This window comes from Psittacula echo, assembly GCF_963264785.1.
Source record: "Psittacula echo genome assembly, chromosome: 1".
Taxonomy (NCBI): domain Eukaryota; kingdom Metazoa; phylum Chordata; class Aves; order Psittaciformes; family Psittacidae; genus Psittacula; species Psittacula echo.
Window position 1 is genome coordinate 92161039 of NC_137735.1, and position 23199 is coordinate 92184237.

At 43.1% G+C, this 23199-nt stretch overlaps 1 protein-coding gene across 1 annotated transcript in view; it reads right to left on the reverse strand.

Annotated features, from left to right (window-relative positions):
• The window catches only part of STAB2 (stabilin 2), a gene marked incomplete at both ends in the record, with an annotated part of 81705 nt that overhangs the window by 15765 nt on the left and 42741 nt on the right, over nt 1–23199 (reverse strand). The window contains 23 exons of the mRNA XM_080609595.1: nt 294–440; nt 1476–1565; nt 1648–1824; nt 2355–2414; nt 2751–2876; nt 3538–3684; nt 3788–3871; nt 5048–5095; nt 5539–5658; nt 8320–8391; nt 10203–10276; nt 10807–10932; nt 12435–12511; nt 13143–13188; nt 14489–14584; nt 15063–15258; nt 15742–15837; nt 17015–17071; nt 18464–18589; nt 19655–19786; nt 22321–22428; nt 22542–22634; nt 22812–22889. Of these exons, the coding sequence (XP_080465721.1) occupies nt 294–440; nt 1476–1565; nt 1648–1824; nt 2355–2414; nt 2751–2876; nt 3538–3684; nt 3788–3871; nt 5048–5095; nt 5539–5658; nt 8320–8391; nt 10203–10276; nt 10807–10932; nt 12435–12511; nt 13143–13188; nt 14489–14584; nt 15063–15258; nt 15742–15837; nt 17015–17071; nt 18464–18589; nt 19655–19786; nt 22321–22428; nt 22542–22634; nt 22812–22889 (2376 nt within the window). The remainder of the gene's footprint in view (nt 1–293; nt 441–1475; nt 1566–1647; nt 1825–2354; nt 2415–2750; nt 2877–3537; nt 3685–3787; nt 3872–5047; nt 5096–5538; nt 5659–8319; nt 8392–10202; nt 10277–10806; nt 10933–12434; nt 12512–13142; nt 13189–14488; nt 14585–15062; nt 15259–15741; nt 15838–17014; nt 17072–18463; nt 18590–19654; nt 19787–22320; nt 22429–22541; nt 22635–22811; nt 22890–23199) is intronic.

Consider the following 23199-nt stretch of genomic DNA (forward strand, 5'->3'; position numbering starts at 1 on the left):
TACTGCTGTTGTTGAAACAGGGAAGAGCTTGCTAAGCTGCTCTTAACTGGAACCATTTGACCTGTGTGTTGCTTATTGGGGATGCAGGATTTCTGTTGTGTACCTTTCAGGCATTGTGTTGCACATCTTAACCTCAGCTCTAACCAGTGTGGCAGATAAAGCCAGCTTGAAGTGTTAGGTCTTAATCTCGGTAGTGCCAGAGCTGCTGCAAGTGTGGCCCCGGTCTCTGTGAGGACAAGGTTTGGCCCTTGGGCTGTGTCTTTGCAGGATGGGGGATCGAAAAGGGGACTGACCATGAAATCCACGGTGAAGAAGCTGTCGCAGCGTCCCCCCAGACTGGGGTCTGTCAGCAGGCAGTCGATGCCGTAGGCGATGCCCCCATCAAACTCCAGCTGCCGCTGCACTATCTTGCACTGTCTGTCGTTCAGGAAAAGGGCGCCCTGCGAGACGGGATGGGGAGAGGAGCATGACAAGTTGTGAGACAGCGCTTGGGGCCGGGCTGAATCCAGGGCCTGAATGGGAATTGGAGATAATCTTCCCCCTGTAGGAATGATCTTGGTGGAAGATGTTACTCTGTAGGTAACACTGACAGCTGTAGGGGCTCAAAACCAATTTGGGGACCTCTCTTCCTATAACTGAGTGCTATAGCCTCATAAATGGGCAGATCTTTTTCCCTTCCTGAAGAGACCAGAGTATGCCTGCCCTATGTCCACAGGTTTACCTTAAGCACATTTAGGCTTAGTCATGTGATTAAGGCTGGATGTCATTCAGGCTGGATATGAGGAAAAAATCTTTACAATGAGAGTGGAAAACTACCGCCCAGAGAGGTGGTGGATGTGCCATTCCTGCAGACATTCAAGGCCAGGCTGGATGTGCTCTGGACAACTTGACCTAGTGGAAGAAGTCCCTGCTCATTGCAAGGGTTTTGAACTAAACGACCTTTGAAGCTCCTTTCCAACCCAAACTGTTCTATGATTCTATGTTTTCAGATGCAGATGCTTGCCAGCTATGATCTAATAAATTTGCAAAGAAAAATGTGCAGTTGCTGTGGTTTAACAGGCTGTGTGCATACCAGCAGTCTTGGCCTGTAAGTGATTACAAATCAGAATCTGCATGCAGATGCTGTGTTTATGGGGCTTCTGTCAAAGTCAGATTCATCTTCATGGTTTTCCATTGTGTATTCCTTTGTACGGGAAGTTAAAACATGCTGGTATCTCAGTTTTGTGGTAACCGAGAACTGTTTTGAATGAATAGCATCTTACAGAAGAGAAAGCAACAGCTCCTGGGAGTCCTGCACACTATCTAGTTTGGTGAATCTATTGGGGTGACTGCCCCAAAGTGACTGTTGACATGGACTGGCAAAGACCAGTTGAGTTTTGAAGCCACTGACCCTTTCTGTGGGTTATGCACGGGCATAGTAGGGTCTGCATTCAGCAGGGGCAAAGGATAAGTGTACCGGCAGAGTGAGCACTTACAATCTCCCTGTTATCTCCACAGCTAACACTGAGGTTGGAGCCCTGCATGGTCTTCAGTGAGGTGGAGCGGGGGAGCTGGTAGGCCAGCACCTGAGAAAGAAACAGGGGAGATGCATGTGCCTGGGCTTGCATCTCTTGGCCTTGGCACTGCTCCTAAGAAGCGAGGTCTTACTGCAGCATCACGGACAATGTGGAACTTGAGGTACTGCACCAGTTTGTCAGTGTTGGACTTCTTGAAGAGGAAGTCCTGCTGCTCCTGTGGCAGCCCACGGATAGCTGTGTCTGTGGGCCAGAATAGCGTGACGGGTTTGTGGATAGGGTCGTTGATCAGCCCAAGCAGGTTGTTTTTCTGCAACACACCAAAAACAGGGGTGGAGAATTAATGCTCCATGTAGAATGACATTGACCCTATCTGATGAATGTCTGGTATAACTGGTATGCAGTGACCTGTGGGCTGTCTGGTCACCAGACACCATGACTTTAAAATCCAGATGCCTAAGTTGAGCTGCCCAAGTTGAGTTACATGACTGAATTCTCAGAAGTGCTTCGTCTCCCAGGGCTGCCCACTGAAAACCAGGCTGACAGCCCAACTTTGGGTTCAAAAAGTCATACTTGGCTCACACCTTGGTCATGTAGTCTGACATACGGTAGGACAGGGCTGAGTGGTGTAGGGAGAGGTGGCGTGGTTCTACTTTGTAACTCCTCACCTTTGTGGGAGACGGACCATGTGATGACCAGGGTTGTTGTGTACTGTGTTGTGAGCCCTTTGGCTCACTCAGCACTATCCTGCCAGTGGTGCCATGTGCCATGTCTTTGCTTCTGTCTTTAAAGAAAGTGTTTCAAACCTTTACTCAATGGCTGCTGTCTGTGTGTCCTTACCTCTAACAAACTGCTGAACAGGATGTATCCATGTTTGGCTGCAACGATTTTAAGGCTTTCCTACAAAGAAGAGAATTTCAGTAATTTATATAATAAATGCATTGTATGTGTATTTAAAAAGCAGATATTAGCTTGTTTTCCCCTGTAAGTCACTTCTTGTTATGAAATCAAAGCCACTGCAAAAGCCTTGTGCAGAAGTCCTCTTATACTGTTCTTACTATAACTGTAATTCATGAATGAATTTTAAATATAACATTCAGTTTATTCAGTAGTGTAAAATGATGTTTGTATAAGATCTTTTTAGTATAACTTTTTTTGGTGACTCCCATGACTTATATATCCAACAGTAACTGTGGAAAAGCTCCTGGGCTGAGAATGGCAATGAGCTGCACATACCTTCTTAAGAGGGAAATCCTGCATACGTGATGGGACCAGGATTTGGTTTATGACATGAATCACACCATTAGTGCCAACGGCATCACTGAGTACGATTTCAGCATTGTTGTTCAAAACCAATTTGCTCTGGAAAAGCAACAAAAACATGTTTTCTGTGGAACCTTGTGTGAGGGTGAGGCTGATGCCAGATTTCTTTGATACGGTGAGCCCAAACCAGCCTTTCTTTGCAGCAAACAGCAGCTTCAGTTCTAATAAATTGCCCTTTGCTTTTTCAAGCTCTCATCATGCTCATAAAGCCAGAGTCTGAGGATAAAACAACTTGTGTCAAAGCAAGGGTTGTACAGCTCCACTCCTGGCATAGCAGATAAATGCTGAGCACTTCAGCTGAATGGGCAATCTTCTTTTAATGGTATTTATTAATTTTTATGCACCATAGGAGGAAAGGGAGCCAGTCAGGTTCTTAAAACAATCTGGATGAGAGCAGACTGTTCTATTACAATGTCTCGTGCCTCTTTATGCTCCATTACAACAGGTAATGGGTGTAAACTGGAGCATAAGAGGTTCCATGTGAACATCAGGAAAAACTTCTTTACTGTGAGAGTGACAGAGCACTGGAACAGGTTGCCCAGGGGGGTTGTGGAGTCTCCTACGTTGGAGATATTCAAGGCCTGGCTGGACAAGTTCCTGTGTGATGTACTCTAGGTTACCCTGCTCTTGCAGGGGGGTTGGACTAGATGATCTTTTGAGGTCCCTTCCAACCCTTGGGGTTCTGTGATTCTCTGATTACCTGAGAATAGCTGATGTGTATTGGGTCTCCATGAAGGGAGGTGATGTTGGTGATTCTTGTCAGGTCGTTGTACAACAGACTGACACAACCCACCATGTGGTACCGGAGGATTTGAGCCATCGCTCCTTTGGCAATCCAGTCCTTGACCTGCAGCAGAAGGAGGAGTTGGAGAAGTGGAGGAGTTGAGCAGGGCATCTGAATCCAGAAACTCATAGCCAGCTCATCAAGAACTTCTGGCTTTCTTACTTACTCGTGGGTCACTGTTCAGTACATCTGTGCGAGGTACAAACACAGTGAAGGGGCCGGGACCTGCAATATCTCTGATAGACAAGACCTGCCAAATTTAAGAGGACAGTGAAGTAATGAGTTGTTAATGTGCTGAATGTCACACAACAATGGGGACATCCCTGCTGAGTGGGAGGTGGTGCCTGTATCCCCATTGCTGCTGTGTGTTGGGTTCCCTTCCTTGCAATATAAGAGAAAGAGAGAAACTCCTGTGCAGCGTGGACTTTCCTTCCCAGTCCCATCCGCCGTCTCTGTCCATGAGTATAAAATGGAAGACTTTTCTCTCTGCTCTTTTGGCTTATAGCCAAATCTCTCTTTTCTCTGCAATAACAAACAGGAGAAGAAGAGGGAAAGTTCACAACAAACACTAAGCATAGGGGAAGGTGAAGAAGGCTATTTTCTCCTGGGCAAGGGGGAATGAAGAAACCCTTTCATCTTGAGAAAAGCAAGAGTGGATAATACACATGCATTTCTACATGCTTTTAGCTGATAACGTTGCTCATACCTAAGTGGTAGATTAGTTACTGTTAGAGGTACAAACAGACCTGGGATATTGCAGGCGCTTTGCAATGACCACTGGCAAACTAAAATAACAAAAGAGCTCTGCTAAAGCGAGGGGAAGCCATCAGTCTCCCATGGTTAACACAATTAAAGCTAGAATATGAGTTGTTGGACTAGCAGGCCTGTATACAGGTTTGTGCCCTAATGCTGGGGGTAAACAGAGAATTACTACTTCCAGTCTCTGATAAGCAGTGAGAGCTAGCAGTGCACATGGGCATGTAGCAACACACAGAGCATCCTGTGATGTTTCAGAGGGGCAACTGAAAACAGCATCACAGTTCTGAAATGCAGAAAGGGTAACAGAAGAGTGGCATTTGCTCATGTCAGATGTCATGAGAGATGTGCTTGCAGATCTCAGACTGTGAATGGGTGAAAGCTTTTGTTTTATGCCTGGTCTGGAAGCCCTAGGTTTCCCTAGCATCTTTGTCTTGATCATTAATACTTTAGAGGTTTTCAGGGCATTTTAAATGCTTAAATTGGTGTATCTCCAGTATTTGTGATGGTGATTCAAATCTAGTCCAAATTAAGTTGAAGGATGTTCGTACACACCAGATTCTTGCCTGCTCCCCAACCTCAGCTGCCCTTGAGGTAAAAAAACTCAGGAAAAAAAGAGAGGGATGTCACCTCTTCCCCCCAAAATACCCCCCACTCAACCTTTTCTTACCTCTAAGTGGAAATAAAACCTAGATGTGTTGGCGTCCCTGAGAAGTTCCTGCAATCAAGAGCAAAACTTTGTAACAGTGATGCAAATGTGAGACAACATCAGTGGAGAGCAAACAAATGCAGCACGTGGACAAGAAATGGATCTTCTGATTTGGAATAAATGTTGCCCCTCTGCATTGCTTCTGTTCAGTTCTTACCTTGCTCTAGCAAAGAACAGGCTTCTTTGAAACCTAAAAATACCAGTATTACCTCCTAGCACTGCAGTCATAATGATTGTCCATCAGTTTGATCTTTTTTTTTTTTATGGGCAGGTAAATTTATATTTCAGCTTCCTGTTCCTATTCCTGGTTTCTTGGATTGGGATTATTTCCAATTCTGGAGTAGATTTACCAATTTGTCCAAGAAAAAAAATGGCATGTTTCAAGAGACAACCATTGCATTAAATAACATTGTAGTAAAGATGAGGGACAGCAAACACATGCAGCACTTTACCTGGAAGATATTGCCTCTGCACTTAAATCCATCCCCAATGTAGTTCTGTTTGCAGGTGCAGGTCCTTTCTGTCAGCTCAGTGTCATTACAGATGGCAAATTCACTGCAGCCTCCATTATTCTTGTAAGATCAACATTTAGATTATTTAATTCCTTTACTGCTAGGCGTACAAACCAATTCTAGTTCACTATTTTTCTTAATTCTTTTTTACACGTTTTTAACTTAGAAAGACTTAATCCCAGTTTTTTGAATCCAGATCTTTCTAGAACTTCTGATGCTATATGCTTTCTTGCAAATATTAAAGAGCATTTAAAGTTCCTAAGAAATAATTCTCCTTTTACGCAGAGGATGTAGTTTTGACTCCCTCTTTATATCTTTGGTTCACGGTGCTATAATGATCCAAAAGTCTTTCCTGCAAGTTTCACTCTGGACCATGGGGATTAGTCTTAGCTGTTCTGCTGAAGCAGCATTGACTTACACCGAAAGGAGCTATTCAGAGCTGTAAATCACTTTCACAGTGCCAGGAGCCTGGATTTCTGGAGGAGCTGTCCATTTTTCTGTGTCTGATGGCCTAGGCCAGCTGGAACAGGGGCCTGCCACATAAGCTTTCCTCTAACATGTCTCCTGTCAGCTCCTGGGTCCACCACCAGTGGAGCTTTAGGCTTGGAGCAGCAGATTAATCTCACCCAGCTGCCTCCAGGAAGCTCCGCATGCTAAGGGGAGATGTCCCTCATCCAGGAGCAGCGTGCTGCGGTTCAGAGCCCTGCCCAGGCACAAGTAGACGCTCCCCAGTTAACATCTCAGCCTGCAAATAAGTTTCTGTGCTGGACTTGAGAGCAAATCGGGAAAAACTGAGAAGCCACCTTGTCTTCTTTCCTCTTGCTTATTTCATGGGGTCCTTTCTATTGCTGGTCATCTCAGGTAGCCTTTTCCATGGGCTGTGAGTGGGAGCAGAAGCTCCTTTGGGGGGTATCATTTGGGCTTGACTTGACAGACAGTGAGCCCTGGCTGTAGGTTTGGGTGCACTTGCTATTTATTTGGATAGCTTTAGACAAACTGTTGGCAATCTTGGGTTTATCGTAGCTTTTTGTGCAGCTGTGCTGCACAACCATCATGAAGCCAGATTAGCCTCTGGTCTGACACTGATTCTTCTCAAGACTATGTTTTTTAATGTATAATTAGTAAAGCGGACACAGACTTGCTGGGACAAGGCACAGGAAAAAGCAAAAGCATATAAAGTCATAGGAAGCAATGACTTGTTGCTTTGACCTCCCCTTCCTCCAGCTTCTGTTTGTGCCACTGCCCTTCCATCTCTGCAACTTTTCTCAAGGTTAGAGAAAGTTTGCTGACAGGCCAGGCTGGGAGACTGAGAGTTACTGTCACTGTGCTCAGAGCACAAAGGATTAATGTGCACGAGAGAGTGGATATGTCCCTGCTGCAGCTTGCCAAGAAGCAGAGTAATGTGCCTGGTGCAGAGAACCATGTTGCTTGCAAATACGTGGCTTGCAGTACAGGAGCTGGCTTGTGTGGAACATAAGTGGCTAATTCTCAGCCTGTAGTGATAAGTGGGGGACAGAATAAGGAATGCTACAGGAAGTCCTGGGTTGTGTGTTGTGGAGGGAAGTGATTTGCGTGAAGAATGAGTGTTTGTAGGTTTGTTTTTTTTTTTTTTTAACCTCACGATCGAGAAAAGGTGGTGGGTAGCACGATGAAAATCTATCTCCTCTGTTTTGCTATTCACTAACCTGCTTCTGCTGCAGTGTTGCTATCCTGTATGATGCATCCATAGGGATGCATTTGGGATACAGCCTACACATGGTCATAGGCGCTGTGGCGCTCTGCGCTTTGACTGCTCTGTGGGAGCTATGTCCTAGGTGAGCTTTCAGGCTGGGGCCTCTACTGGAAACATCTCTTCCAGGTAACACAGGCATGCCCAGGCTCCTGAGTAACTCTTTTCCCCCCAAAACATGTATTTTGCCTGTAATGGCCCAGCAATGTGAGGACTTGATACTCTGATTAGAGTAGAAAAATGTCAGAAGGGGGTGTGTATGCTGATACTTGATCATTTCTCCAGTTTGGGCTGCACAGATATGGTCTTAAATCACACCAGAGGGCTTAATGACAGGAGACTATTAAAAATAAATATGCATTTTGATCTATTGTAGACTATTCTCTTTGGTTCCTAATCACATGGCTCCTAGAACAGCTACAACTGCCCCCTGAGCATCAATAACCTGAACGGTAGATTTTTCTTTGTTATTTCAGGTAACATGTAGTAGCATATCACATTTCTTTCTTACAATTTGAACCAAACTCTTTAATCGTCTTGCCTAGAAACTGGTCTTATTTATTTATTTAGTTAGTTATTTAGTAACAGTAATTGAAATTTTGGTAAACCCTTTGTGTCCCAAACGTAAATTTAGGTAGTTGCTTTTTATATGAACTCTAGCAATGACAAAAAAGTTGCTGAGAAGATATGACTTATTTTACCACTACATACTAGGGTCTATTTCTCTAGATCTGATTTTATGTGTTTTTTAAGACACAGTGACGAGTCTGGGCCCTCACTTCTGTCATGCCCCGGAAAAGTCCTTACTGCATATTTAGTTTCTAAAAGAGTGACAGCATGAAAGCATGTACTGAACCAAGCACACTTCAAAATTAGCTAAGTTAATGTAAGTTGATTCTGGGCCTATCTGATTTAGTTTGGAATGTATACAACCCCCAAATGCATAATGCTTATAGCAAGACCTTGAATAGTCTCATTAAATGGATACTTACTTGTGAACACAGACTGATATATGTGCATCTTTTACCATCTCCAGAATATCCCTTCAAGCAATTACATACTGCCTACAAAGCAAAACCAGAAAACATGCATATATGGAAAGATGTCTGATTATTTTTTTCAGCACATTTATATTTAATTTACTTTTTTGCCAGATTATCTCATAGCAATATGGTGTACGATTTATTAAGCTAAAAGTACATCATCTTTCCCATTGCAGTTTCTTAGCCAGCATGAGCAACCATAGGCTGAGATGAGGAATAACAATTTCTAAGAGGCTCTATTTTTCCTTTATGTGTCTATTCATCTTTTCTCTGCTGATCTGTTCATTTGAATGACCCCTTTGACATCTGTACATGGTCATCTTGCTGGCAAAACAGGCTAAACCCCTGAATTGTTTCCCTCATTTTATTTGCATAGATGGATATTCCCCCTCTCTTCTCTTCCCCTGTTTTTTATGTGATGAAACAAAGCTTCAAAATACACTTGGAATTGTGTCCTAATGTTACTGACAGCTTCCCATGCAGCGGTAATGCATTTGACAGGCCATGATTACTCTGTTTTGCACTTGTGGTTATCCTAAAGATGAAAATCTAACATGGTTGCAAAGAAATGACTTATCTTCCTCTCCAGTTCAATGCTTAATGATTCTCCATTTTGAATTCAGATTTAATGTTTAGGAGATTGAAAATTCAAGGAGATTTCTGCAGCAGAAAAAAACCTGTTAGGCAGTGTAATAGCAATGTTTTATGTATGTGGATAACTGAAAGCCCTACAGAAAGCAGATGCATTTCTGTTCTATATGTTTGCCTCTGCAGTGCTGGGATTTTGTAGCAGAGGTTATTATTGCTCCCACATTAACTATATTCCTATGGGTAAGGAATTACAAATAATCATGCTGCAGCTACTATGAGTAGCCCCAGAGAGGGCGTATGGAAGAAAATAGCCATCACCCATCCTATCTAGAGGGACTGGGAAACAGTTAAGCAGCTCTCCGCTCCCGCCAGAAACATACTAACTTGCAAATGACAGCCAAGGCAAAGAGTTAGTGGATCGGTACTGTCAGAAAGGGTTGATGGGGTTATTGCCCCTCCTGCCCCTGGACAACTGGAAGGCAGGAGGTGGCCTCTGACTCCTGGTCTCTGCTTCCTGCATTGCTCCTGAAGAAATGCTGTTCAGTGCTTGCTGGAGGATTACAGTCCTGCCAATGGCCAATATGGAACTATAGGGGGATAATAAGAATTGCTATAACCAGGGAGTTCAGCTTCTTCCGTAACTGTTAGAAAAACAGAAACCCTAATCTGAGTCACTTGATGGCCTGGACAATTTGCTGCTTCTTTTCCCCTTTGCTGTTTCATACTTTTTTCTCTTTGGACATTATGTGGTACTTGTGCATGCGAGACTCAGAACAGCAGAGGTGCAAGTAGATGCCAGCATGCTGTAACCTCTATTTGAGAATTATGATTCAGGCCAGCCTGTTTCCTTGTGAATACATTTGAGCTATGCTGGGAGAAGAGCTAGTCTGAAATGGAATTTTTCACAGGCAGTTTCTATAACAATAAAGCAAATATTATCTGGCAATACTTTAGAACTGACAGGTTTTCATATCCAAACCTCCCAAACGAGAAAAACAACCACTTGAAACAGCAAACCCCTGCTTTCCTCTGCAGTACTGAATTACTTTTACTGAAATCAGTATATTTTCGTCTTTGTCCACACACTCCCTCAAATACCTTTTGGGAGAAACATAACTTCAGAATTTTTGTTATGAAATCCATTTTTCCATTTAAAAGGAAAGCTGAGATGAGGAAACCTTTCTTTACCAAGCTGTAAACACTAGGCCAGTCTTATTTTTATGCCCTGACAAAGTACTCACTTGATTGGGTCCAGTCTGTGTGCATTCTGCATTTCTATCGCATCCACCATTGTTCTCCAGACAAGGGTTGATTTCTTTATAAAACAGAAAGAGTAGCATAAAAAAGAGTGATTTCTGAAAACCCAAGAAGGGAGAATTTTAAGTAAAGCATACCAGGAATGCAGATTTATGTGAATCTATGAAACTAATTCCCTTAGCTACTTAATACCTCAGTCTACGTCTTGCAGTTGTCTTGGTGAAAGCTAAACCTCTGCCATCAGCATTTCTAAAACCATACCTGGGGATGTATGATATAACAATGTCTATATATCTTAAAGTTTGCAATGGTCAGAGGAGCGTGAGCCTATCAAGCAGCTGAAGATGGAGCTATCCTTGTAGACGGGTAGATCTTTACTAATAAGCTTTGGTGTCACACCACGCTGCTGTAGTTGCAGGGTTTGCCAAGCAGTATCAACCACATGGAAGGTAGAGGTGCCTTTGGCACCAAGGTCTATAGTAGACACTGCACTTCTGCGTCATAGGGGAGGAAGGATCTCCCATTTACAGGAAAAATCGCTCCCATAAGTTTCCTCCATGTGTTATATGAGAAGTTGCAAATGCTTACCGATGCAGACTATTCCATCTCCAGTGTACCCAGCATTGCAGACACACATTCTATTGCCAGGCGTTGTTCTTCTGCACTCTGCCTTAGCAGAACAGCCACCGTTGCTGATCTTGCAAGCATCAGTAGCTGAACAGTGACAACAGTCAAGATTAAATCAACGTGCTTAAATGGCTTTTTGCCTTTCAGGTTAAGCTGTCTCTATATTTTAAAGGGAGTTGCTGACATTTTCTGAACACAGAGTCCTTCTGATTTAAGAGGCCATAGGCTTCATTGGTCCCATATTTTAACACATCTTACTGATTTCATGAGGAGTGGTGAGAAGATGCTCCTAGTCTGGAATTTAAGAATTCACCCAAGGCTGACTTTAAGTAACTTTCCGTCTTCAGATTCTGCCCATTCCAATCAAGCACAAAAAATGGACCTTCATGTTCTTATCTAGATTAAATGGCCGTTTGAACTTTTCTCTTGGCTTGCCTTTTTCTACACACAGATCATATACCTTCTCTTGCAGGAGGTCTAGATTGTGATACCACCTAGCCCTCCTCTGATAAAAAGTCCTGGTTCTTATTCAGATGGATACTCGTGCCCTTTCTCCAACTCTGGATACGTCAGAGGCTTGCAAATTGAGTTTGTTTCTGCTACCCTGAGAGCAGGGAGGAAGCCTCTTCTGATCTCCAGTGTGAATCATATCAGCCCAAACATTGGTTTAGTTTTTCCCTCAAATAACCCCAAGCTGATGTTTCAGCAGCTGTAACAGCCAGACTGGGCGATGACTTGTTCTGTAACTGTTTTTGCCCAGGAATCCTGTATAGGAGACTAAGGGTGAGTGGAGAGTCATTATGGTGCCACTCAGCTCTTCCTGCACATGGGGTATTTCCCACCAGTAGATTGAAATGGATTTGGTTGATTTCTGCCAGAAGAGAAAATGAAAGCAGCTAGAGTGCTAAAATCTTGGATTGAGACCCTGTCAGCCATTGTGAGTGAGCAGACAAATACGCTTCTGTTCCTAAATGCATTAGTATTTTAATCAGTTAAGGATTAAGTAAAATTAATTACAGCCACTGTAACCAGAAGCAATCTGTTTTCTAAGTCTAGATATCCCAGACTCTTGGAGGGACACCCTGGATAAGCTGCTATTGCCCCTTTTTGAGTGCCTGTCAGGTTTCTCTGGTTTAAAGAAATTGATTTTACCACCCCAGAAACCTGCGCAAGTTCAGAAAGCTGAGGGAATGGTAGGGCTATACAGCGTCCCATAGCTGGAAGTGTTACCGTATCCTGAATCGACCTTTCTTTGCTGGGCTTTGTTGGGAAAAGGAGTAAAAGTCATAATCCAGGTTTCATTACTCTGTAAACAATAGGGCCCGGGTTGTGCACAGCATGTTCTCTTTTCTCTGGTTTCCCTTAGCACAATGCCTCGCAGCTCGGAGGTTTCGAGCCCTTTGTTTGCTATGAATCCACACCTGTTGGGCTTTTATTTGTTTTGAGCAAACTGGCAGCAATTCCTGGTTTTTAAGTGGTGCATAGGGAAGTGCTGAGCTCTCACCACCTCCACTGTGACCACAGAGTGCTTCCAGCATGCTTTTTTTGGTTTTTGCTTTCTTCAGAAAGGAAGAAACAAAGGCCATTACCTGTGCAGAACGTCCCGTTCCCCTCAAACCCAGCTGCACACTTGCAGTAGGCAGTGCCATTTGATAGGAGAAGGCAGCTAAAAGAAGCAGGGAGGAGAGAGACAACATTAAAAACAAGGAAGAAAACCCTAATAGGTCTTTTGTACAGCCCTTGTTTTTGTGCTTTGTTCCAAAAGTAATGCCACATAGAAATACCAAGGCATTTAACCCTACAGTATGATGTAGTTACAACCACAAAAATGAACCAAGCTTTCCAAATGCGTTAGGATGTATTATTTTAAGTATTAAAAATGCACACTTTGGTTACCAGATGTCCTATTTTCTCATGGTGAACCCTTGAATTTCATGTCTGCTCTCCCAAAAGCTGTGCACAGATTTTTGTTTGTGCACAGAGTTTCCAGAGGGACGCAGCAGAACTGATGCACAGGGATTGAGCCAGGCATCTGAGTCTTCACCTCTCCTTGTTTTTGCAATGTATTGGGTAATGTAAATCCTGCTCTCTGCTCAAAGCTAGGCAGCAGGTACGCTTCAGTAAATGGCTCAATGGGGGTGACTTTCTCCTCTGAAAGCTAGTTAGTTCTTTAACATTTAATTAACGTAATTTTCTTCAACATTTTTTCATAAAGAACAAACTGGACTATACGTTTTGCCTTGCAAGAGAACCCCTTTTTCTCCTCTCTCCTCCAAATAAGTGGATTTCATACATACTTAGCACTGGTATGACATGAGGCATTGCATGCGTCGTCTTTGATTTCTGCAAGAAGGAAAAAAAGGAAAAGGAACAGGGATCAGAACCTTTTGTGTCAACATCCTTCTAGTTTCCCAGTCTTTTTCTTCCCACCACAGAGAGCTGGAGACTCTTATGAGTTCTGCACCAAACAACCGAGTGCTCAGTCTGTATAGACTCCATCTATACAGATCAGCAGGTACCACTTACTCAGTTGTGAGGAAGAGGCGTGTGATCATATCGCCAGGAAAATATTTCACCTGTTACCATCTGTATTTTTGTCTGGTGAGTTTTGCACATTATTAGTTTAATTATATAAGGTAGGTTTTCTTAAAGGAACCAAAATTTGCTCAGCAACCATAGCAACTCTAACTATAAAGTTAGGGGAGACCTTATAAGAGTTTTCCAATACCTAAAGGGGGCTTTACAAGAAATCTTGAGAGGAACATTTTACAAGGGCACGTAGTGACAGGACAAGGGGGAATGGCTTTAAACTGACAGAGGGGAGATTTAGATTAGGCATTAGAAGATTCTTCATTATGAGGGTGCTGAGGCACTAGCACAGGTTGCCCAGAGAAGCTGTGGGTGCCACATCCCTGGCAGTGTTCAAGGGCAGGTTGGACAGGGCTTGGAGCAACCTAATGTGGTGGAAGGTGTCCTTGCTCATGGCAAGGGGTTGGAGCTGGATGAGCTTTAAGGTCTCTTCCAAACAAAAAAAACCACTCCATGATTCTATGATTACTTTTTTTTCCATGAGCAAATTTAAAACTGCTGTTGAATATTATTAATGTGCTTATACCATTATTTAATTTCTATGCAAAGTTGTGGAATATTGAATACATTTTAATTATATGTAACTAAAATATAGTTTTATTAGATATAGGAGATATATTAAACCAACACAAGATATTTATTTGCTAATTAATTTTTATTGTATTAGCAAAAGCATAATTTAATATCCAGTGTTGTATGGCTAAATCAGCTTATTGAAGCACTTGAGAGACTTTGGATCTGAGGGTCAAAATGTGTTGGGTAACCACTTTGCAAAATATACAGTCTCAACAAATGTTCTTTCAGAACAGGTACAGGGTGACACAGGTAGAGGATTAGCTAAACAAGGTGTTTGAGTGTCATGATCAATATCTCAGCTGGCTCTCTATTAAGAAGGTAATTCATTGCCATAGCACAGGAGTGTCACCCGTATTTCACTGCATGTGGGAAACTGCTGGGTATCTGGTGGTGCACTCGGAGCTGGTCATAGCTGTCGTTCTGACATTTCCTGAAACGCTCACTTCTCACCCCAGAACAAAAAGGAGCGAGCACTCACCAGTATCACAGATCACCCCTCTCCAGCCAACATCACATTCACAGGAGCCATCCCCGTGGATCCCGCTGCTGCATTTCCCATGGACACAAGTGCAAGCTGTGGAGAGAGGTGGGAGAAACCCCTGTCCCTTGTCAGGGGAGCAGTGTTTGCAGCAAAGCAGTGAGGGGAAGGAAGGGCAGGAGGGATGGCCTGGATGTCTTCTGCTGATGGCACCTTCTGCTCTTGGCTATTTCAAGGATTGCTTTGGCATTTGCCTATTGGCTTCTACAACTACTATAACTACAAAATAAATCTGTATTCAAAATATGCTTATCTTTTCTGTATTCCTAAATACCGGGGCTGAAACTGTATTTTAATGGGAAAGCATTGGTGAAAAAGCAGTGCTGGAGAGGATTATTCTTGCTAGAATACTGTTCTAATCCTGTGGCACGCTGCAGAAGGAGGCATCATCTCCAAAGAAGGGAGAAGAGATAAAATACCATAATAGGAAGGAAAAGGGGTTAATGGTTTTTTAAGACTAGGTTTTGGCATCTGACAAGACTAGCAAAAGTGCTGGTGAGGGGATGCTCAGTACCTTGATCGCAGTTGAGGCCGTATTTGCCATTGATGCAGCTTTCGCAGGCTGTACCAACAAACCCCTCTCCACACTCGCAGGTGCCTGTGCCGTTGATGCCGTCCATGCAGACACCGTTTCCAAAGCAGGCATTCCCTGCTTTCCCTGGGCAGGGCTGGCACTGCTGCCCAAAGAAACCCGCGCAGCATTCCCTTTTCTGGAAACCCAGAAATGCCATGTTGAGGGTTGGGGTCAGGGTAGCACGCAGGGAAGCAAGCACGGGTGTTGACTCTTGGGACTGCTGCTGGGTGGAGGGGAATTGGAGATCTGGATTTTAAGCAGCACTTCAGGTCTACTGGTCTCTGCTATGCTCCTTAGCGTGCTGGGGCTCAGGGTGCCAACCCAGCTCCTTGGTGGGACCTTCAGCACCACAAGGGAAGGTGGTTGTGATTGCTGTGGTCAAGCGTGGAGTTACTCTTTCCAAAGCTGTGCTCCCTCTGAGCCACACCAGCTCCCAGCCCTTCCTATGCTGCAGCTGTCAGCGGCCTTTAACCTTCCAATCAGTGCTGCATCCAGAATAAAGGCTAATAAACACATTGTCAGGGGCTGCCTTGATATGCTTTTAATGGGGACTACAAGGAGGGTGAAGTTCAGGGATAGGGGTTCCTGGCTTTAACCGCAACAGAAATGGTGTACTCACAATGACCGTTTTAGCACACTTTGGCTGGCACCCGATCTGGATGGTGTACATCCTCATGTTGTTTTCTGAGAGGATGCAGTATTTCTTCTCCCCTGCCTGAATAAAAGTTGGAGAAATATTGATCAGCTACTTTCAAATGTTTTAGAAAATGGGCCATTAACTTTATGCATGCTGTGCACTGACTCACACATTTGCAATGAACATTAAGGAAATACGTTTAGAAAAATGCATTGGTTAAATATTTAGGTTTTTTTCCTAGCAAACATATGATCGACTTAACTCTCTGCCTTGTGGCATTTTAAAGATGTGTCTAATACTGCCTTTGCTTAGATTTAAACAGAATCTTTTTCTGAAGTTTGACAAACATTTTTCTTTCTTTTTCTCTGACACATTTCCCATTCTTTCCAATTATTCTTGGAAAACTGAGAGCTAAAGTTCTGCAAAACCAGCTGTTGAAACACTGTCTGCTGGGTCTGAACACAGCTGGGAAAGATTGCTTGCTGAAGACTTATCGGTCTCGTATACTTGTTAGGAGCTTGATATAAGCATCCATCCAGCTGTTCATTGTAAAGGAAATGTTAATGGTTTTGAGTTTTACCAGTGAGCACTTTATTTTGGCTTTGCCAGTCACTTACTTTAATGGGGTAGATAGGACTTGATCTGCTGTCGAATCCTATTACTGGCATAATTAATGACAAAAAATAATAAAGGAAAATATGCTTGTAGAACTCCAATAGAGGGGGTTTCCCAGAAAAATTTAGGTGCTAAGAAACTTCAGGCCATAATGTGGTTGACACAGACCTGCTACGTATTTGCAGTTCTTTCGTGTTGGACATCCAAAGTCTCTATAATCTCCAAGTCTCCTTGTGACCCTAACTCACAGCCTATTGCTGGGAACAGGTTGAGTTTGCCCTTCTGTACCATCTCTGATTTGAAGGACTTCTGTAATTCCTCCTGTAGCAAGCAGACTCCAGCCTGTGTATCAGCTGCCTCAGTTTTGAGTGGTAACCTTTGTGGATTGAAGAGTCTTCAGCTGTCCCAATGCATAGCTTCAAGATAAAGCTGTCTTTAAGGTGCCCTTGATTTTGCTACCTTGCTCTCAGGGTGGTGGGAGTATATTGCCTATAAGCAATGTATGTAGCAGGCTGAAGCAACTATGACAACTTTTGCTGAAACTGAGGCAATTATATTAAAACAGGATTGAATACATCCATACACAGTTTTGATTAAAATATATATATATATAAATTAGCATTAATGATAAAATACTTACTATTTCTTTTGTTCCTGGGGGACAACTTGATGGCTGTGAACAAATTCTGCATTTTTCCTTAAACAACACAAATGGTTAACTGTGGTTAACAGACTGTATAGAGCTGCAGACAGCTTGTTTAATAGAAAATGCATAATTTCCAGCTATACTTCTAAACCTAGCCCTTGGGATGCACAGTCATGATAGCTGCTATGGTAAAGGTGATGAGAGTAGCTGCTCTGCTCGGAAAGGAAGATCATCCCCACCAGGGACACCTCATGGGAAGCCTTGTACCAGGGGTCAGGAGAAGGAAAGCTCTTTTGGATATTTCTCTTTGTTCTTCTAAAGCGATGCTTCCCAAGAGCCTTACCATCTAAAGCACGATAAGAGGCAAATCCTGAATTTGGACGCAGGTTTCCTGTGGTGCAACGGCAGCTTGGAAATGGAAAGCTCGCATAGATGTGTATTTTGTGCTGTATGTGTGTGCGAATAATTTCACAGTTTCTGCAAAATGCTTAGATACATGTTGTACCCAGTACACAATGGCTAATATTATTCCCGTTTAGCTAACTATGTCGTTGCTTTTAACAAGGCTTAAATGAGTGTTGAAGTATGTTACTGCATTTGAACATAGTGGGGAAAATAATTTTCCATTGGAAAACAAAGGCCTATATGCAAAGGGCCTGACAGAGCAAAGCTTTGGAAAAGCATGGTGTGAAATACACTCACATATGGGACCATATCCAAAGGAAAAGCTGCAACAGTTCAACCCTGTTAAATTTGCTTTAACAAAGCACAAGTCTCACTTTTTCTTCTTTGTTTAGTTTGTTAAATTTGCTTTAACAAAGCACAAGTCTCACTTTTTCTTCTTTGTCTAGTTTGTTGCATGCTTCATAAAAAGGGAGGTAAGCTTCCTGTTGGCTGTGCTTTTTGACTTGGGAGAAAAGACAAAGGAAACTTTTCTCTGCCAGCTTGAGGAAATCACATCCTATTCTTTAGAGGAATGTACCCATTTATATTTCATAGGTAAAAGTAACAAAAGTGGGAGAATGTTTACTTGGAGGGTAAGAAAAGTCCATGTGTATGTGCAGTGGAATGAAAATAAATTTTTTCCTTAATAAAAATAATTTATTTTCCATTTTTTCCCACTTGTTTGCTTTATAAACAGGGGGCCTGGCTGAGAATATGCATTAGAATAGTGAATTACTTTTATTTTTTTTTTAAATTAAAACTCAGGATTTTCTTACTCCAGTGCTACTCTGATTATATTTTAACCAGGCTGTCAGTACACTGACTGCAAGATCAAAGTTGTCTCAATAGATACTAAAATTCTTGTAGGAATATCCTTTGTGGAAAATATATGCATTCCTTACTGGGAAACAGTATCACATATCCTGTACATTTGAGCTATGTTTGGCTATAGGTCTCTCAGATGGGTCTTTAAGCACCTATACAAACAGAACCACTTACGATGATCACTGTATCATTGATATCACATCTGTTCTTCTGGATTTCCAAGACCTTTCCCAACCCATGGATAATTCCTTTGTCTGTTGCAACATTTGTATAGCTTATAGGTGCATCATTTATGAATAACTGCAAAAGAAATGCAATCGGTTAGAAAGCAGCAGAGCTGAGTGGTAGCCATATGGTACTAGAGCAGCAGTGGTGAAAGGAGCAATGTACAAGTCTCGCTTCAGGAAAACCAATGAACGTAGCTAATTTCAAGCACTTGCTCATATCCCAGTTGCTGCATTTAAGAGCTTCACTGAACTGAAGGGTATAAGATGACTTGCAGCATGCTGAAGTTTCTTAGCAACAGGATTTGGCAGAGCAGCTTTTTCTGCCATAAGGTGTAAAGGTGAAGCGTTTGAAGAAGGAGCCTAAAGCAAGCCAAGAACTGGGTTTGCTGTCTGTGGGGGATGAGTGGCTTCAGGGAAGCCCTTCCAGCAACTGCAGCTTCAGGGAGGACTTTCATCATCTCACTCCCCCCCACGCTCCTACTGAGTCCTCACCAGCAGCATCGCTATGAAGGGATGCTTTTCTGAGGGTCTGCCATGGGCTGAGCAAAGAGCAGGGCTTGAAACTGCTTCAGTGAGAAGCTTTCTGTCTTCCTTTGCTTATGCCCAGAGGGATCTCTGGAGAGAGAAGGAGGACCAAACTCCCCTCCCAGCTCTGCTGTAAGTTTGGCTGTGTTGCTTAATCTTACTATGCCTGATTTTCCCATGAGTGATGTTGAAAGTTAATTCATATTTGTTGCCCAGTGCTTTAAGTTTTTAGGATTAAAAGTGGAATAAATCCACAGAAAATAGAATTAATGTTTTATAATTGAGGGCAGGTTTATTATACCTCTTAATGACTATTTTGCAATGTAGGCTTGTAGCAGCTAGAGATAGACATCCACCACAGCAGCTTCTAAAATGCAACGCTAAATGTGAACAGCATGATTGAAATAAAATTCAATCAAAGATCCCTTCAAGGGTGACGTGGAATTAAGCAGGTCTGAGAGAGGCATTTGAGTGATAACGTTTGTGCTATTACATCCCAGGAGCTAAAGGAGGAGGTGAACAGCTCCTTTTGACTGCATATTAGTTTAAAGTTGAAGCTGGCTTCATAAATAGCAGGAAAGCTGTTTCTCCAACCAAGTGCAAACAACAGTACCTGGCCATCACGGAGGAAGACCCCAACCTGGTAGGAGAACCCTAGCATGGTCTCCCTGTGCATGCCGTTGTGCAGGTTGTTCTTCAGGAGCTTCTCACCCAGCACAATGTGGTAGCGGATTTGGCTTTCACCCTGCAAACATGGTAACATCACAGAGCATGAAAGGTTATTAAGGATAGGTTTTCCCAAAGGGTACAAGGCAAACATAAACGGCCTGAGTTTGAGGAGAGGTTTCTCCAGCTGGCAGGTTATTTTGTATTTCCGACCATGGAGAGCCTGCATTCCTATCATAATGAAAATGTAATTGACCATGGGGGATTAAAGGCTTGTTGAACTGGCAGGACCAAAGTTTGCTTGAGCTTAGTAGTGTCTTCTCCTGTGTACAGGACTGACTGATTCAGGGAAAAGTCAGTCAGATGACTTTTTAGGACTCTGAACTTCACGAGTTCATTTGACATGAAAAGTTGCATACGTGCTTTTATATTTTTCCCCATACCCATTCCTTTCCTTTGGGAATTCCTGAATCACTTATTGATGCATGTTTACAGTAATTTATGTTTGTTTTTTGTTGTTTGGTTGTGGTTTTGGTTTGTTTTTTGTTAAGGTCATTTTCAGTCAATAAAATGTTGGAGCCACACCTGTGAATGGGAAAGTTTTCTCTGCCTCATTGCTAGAGTGTATGCACTTTTCATTGATGTGGTGAAATTGTTCTCTCTACATCAACATTTAGTGAGGGCTTCCAAAGGTTTCTGCATCTTGTTCCGGAGCAGGGGACTCCCAGAGCTCTACCTGACTTGGACAAGGAGGAAGTAGGATGTTTTATGGAGATCTTTAGATGTGAGAGAAGCTGGGGCATTTGGAGGGTTTTAGGAACTGCCTAGACAACAGCTATAGAGCTGCTGCAGTTGTATGCCTTTGCAATAAAAGGTGCTTGCAGGAAATCCTGTTGCCTGCTGTCTTCTTGTTCTGAATGTTCATACTGCTCCTTGTTCTTCCACTCCTTCAAAAGCATGGGAAAGCAAGATACATACTGTTTCCTGGCTTTGCCCACAGGGTGAAATAGTGATCTTTACATCTCTTAAAGAGGAACCCATTCTATTTTGATTTCCTCAGATTTGACAAAGAAATATTTGCAGGAAAGAAGGTGGGAATTAAGAGCTAATCTCCACCAGTGTTTAAATCTATTTAATCCTCCTGACTTGAATGCTTTGGAGAAGTTAACTCTCATTGATCTTCATTTCTGTCTTTCATCACCAGCAGAGTGAGAACAAAACCTTGCTTCATCAAGGCCGAGAAATGGGCTCTTTTCCCTGTGTTGAGCAATTCCCTCTGTGGCAGAGTTCTCCCAAGGTGTTTCATGAAGAGGATGAGGCTTAGGCAGGCTTAACCTTAAGGTGTTTTCTGATTTTCTTTGTCAGGTTGCCACACCAGACGAGGTTGGGAGAGTGGAAGAAAGACAGAAGAAACATTGGTAAGCTGTGGAAATGAAAAGGACTTCTTTGCGTGTGTAACCTAAATCCAATGGGATTGATGTCTTATGTTCCTCTCAAAGTTTGATATAAATGCTTCTTACGGTGATGCGGAAATGATGATGTTGTGTCATAAAACAACTAAAATAGCATTCAAAAGTCATTTGAGCAGATGTAGCTTGATCGTGTATGAATTCTTCCGGTGAGGCAGCAAGTGGGGGTTTTGCTGTGGGTCTGCTGGTTGGTGGGAAATATTCTGGGACGAGTCATTTGAACCTTGTGCTGCTCAGCTTCCTGGCTGTAAATGGAGACTGTGAAAGTAGGGACAGAGTGTGGCAGCGTAAATATTTATGGAAGAGGCAGGGGAGTATTAATGTCATTGAGCAAGTCATGGGAGAAGCTTCCTCTGCAAAGTGTGGCTCTCGATACGTGCATTCAGTAAAGTGGTTTCAAACTGGAACAAATATGAAGAAAGGCGCTGAGGTGATGCAGGAAGTGATAGTTTATTTTGGGAGGAGACTGAAAGGCTTGAGAAGGCTCTTTGGCCTTGTAAATATGTCAGGACATAAATGCCAGAAAGTTGTTTCAGCTAAAGCATACTGCTGGCACTAGAATAAAGGGATATAAACTGGCCAGAGTTGTGCTGTCAAAATAACATAAACTAGCTCTGGGCATGAGGACTGAGGTCAGAAGGGGAGGTGGGATGGCCTTGTGTGTGATGATGAGGAGCTCGTGGCCAGGTCAGGCATGAACCTGGTGTCGGGCTCCTTGGAGGTGGGCAGCAGCAACAGGCTTTGCCTAAGGGAATTTTCCTAGCCAAGAGAACTTTAGTAAGTTTTCTGAGCCCTGGGATGGCCAAGGGTGGTTGTAAACTGGGATTTGAGATGGCCTGCAGAAAGGGGCTGACTGATAGTGTTCCTGCAGGAGTGACAGGGCAAGCATCTGGATAGTTTCAGAAGGAGTCAGAATGTTTTGTGGCGTTATTAATGACAAGGTTACCAGTGATGTCCGGGGACTGGACTTGTTCACCTAGGAAACTCATTTCAGGGTTACTCCTGGTCATTCCTCTCCTGATCTTTGCAAAAGTCTATTGATGAAATGTCTTGGGTATTATATTTCTGTGTCATCTCAATCCATTCACTTGAAACTGAGATGAGATACTGAGTTTTTAAGACAAGTCTTATAAGCAATACTTACCAGGGTAGCAGACTTTTTATCCCTTAGGTAATTTTCTATGGCATCATTATCTGGGGCAAAGACTGTGTATGTGTTTGCAGCTTCTATTTCGTTTGCCAGGTTGTATTGCTGTTGTGGAACACATAAGCAAAACTCAGAATGGGCACTGATAGTCTGATACCAGTCCAAATGCAAACAAAGCAGAGAACTGCTTCCATTCTTAAAACAGTGTGAGAGCTTACAATAATGTAGCCTCTGAAAATGGAGTAATCGGGCATTTGCTCCAGGCGGGCCAGCAGCCTTGGCATGACAGTGCTGCGGAGGGGCGTCAGAACCTGAAAAGGGAGCAGATATCCCATGTCAATGCTTGTATACATGCTGTGGTTGAACCTGCAAGGATCAGACGCAGGCCAAAATGCTATTTTGTGTAAATGCTTCTTTTCCAAGAGCTGCTAATTATTTTCTACTGTTTGTGGTGCAGAGGAACAAATCCTCCCTCTGCAGCCATATACCTTATCAATAACATGTATGATTCCATTTGTGGATGCGATGTCACCAGCCACGATGTGAGCACCCTCAAGGGTGAGATTCTGAAAGAGAAAGAGGAGAGAGAGGGTTTGCCTTCTCATTGCAGTGGTGGCATTTTCCCATTGGTTCATGCTATGGATTCCCACACCTTCCCAAAAGCTTGCCTGGGACTCCAGCATGGCTTCATTTGCCTCAGGTCACACTCAACGATCTATGTGCATGGGAGGTGACTTTGGGACTGTTCTGTTCCCCATGTTCAGACCAGCAAAACCATGGGACTGCTTGCACTGGGGTGGTTAAGGGGGTGGGTGTGCTCACTCCCACCTCACAGCAGGGTGAAGCCCTGTGCCAATTCATGCCCTCCCGTTTCTG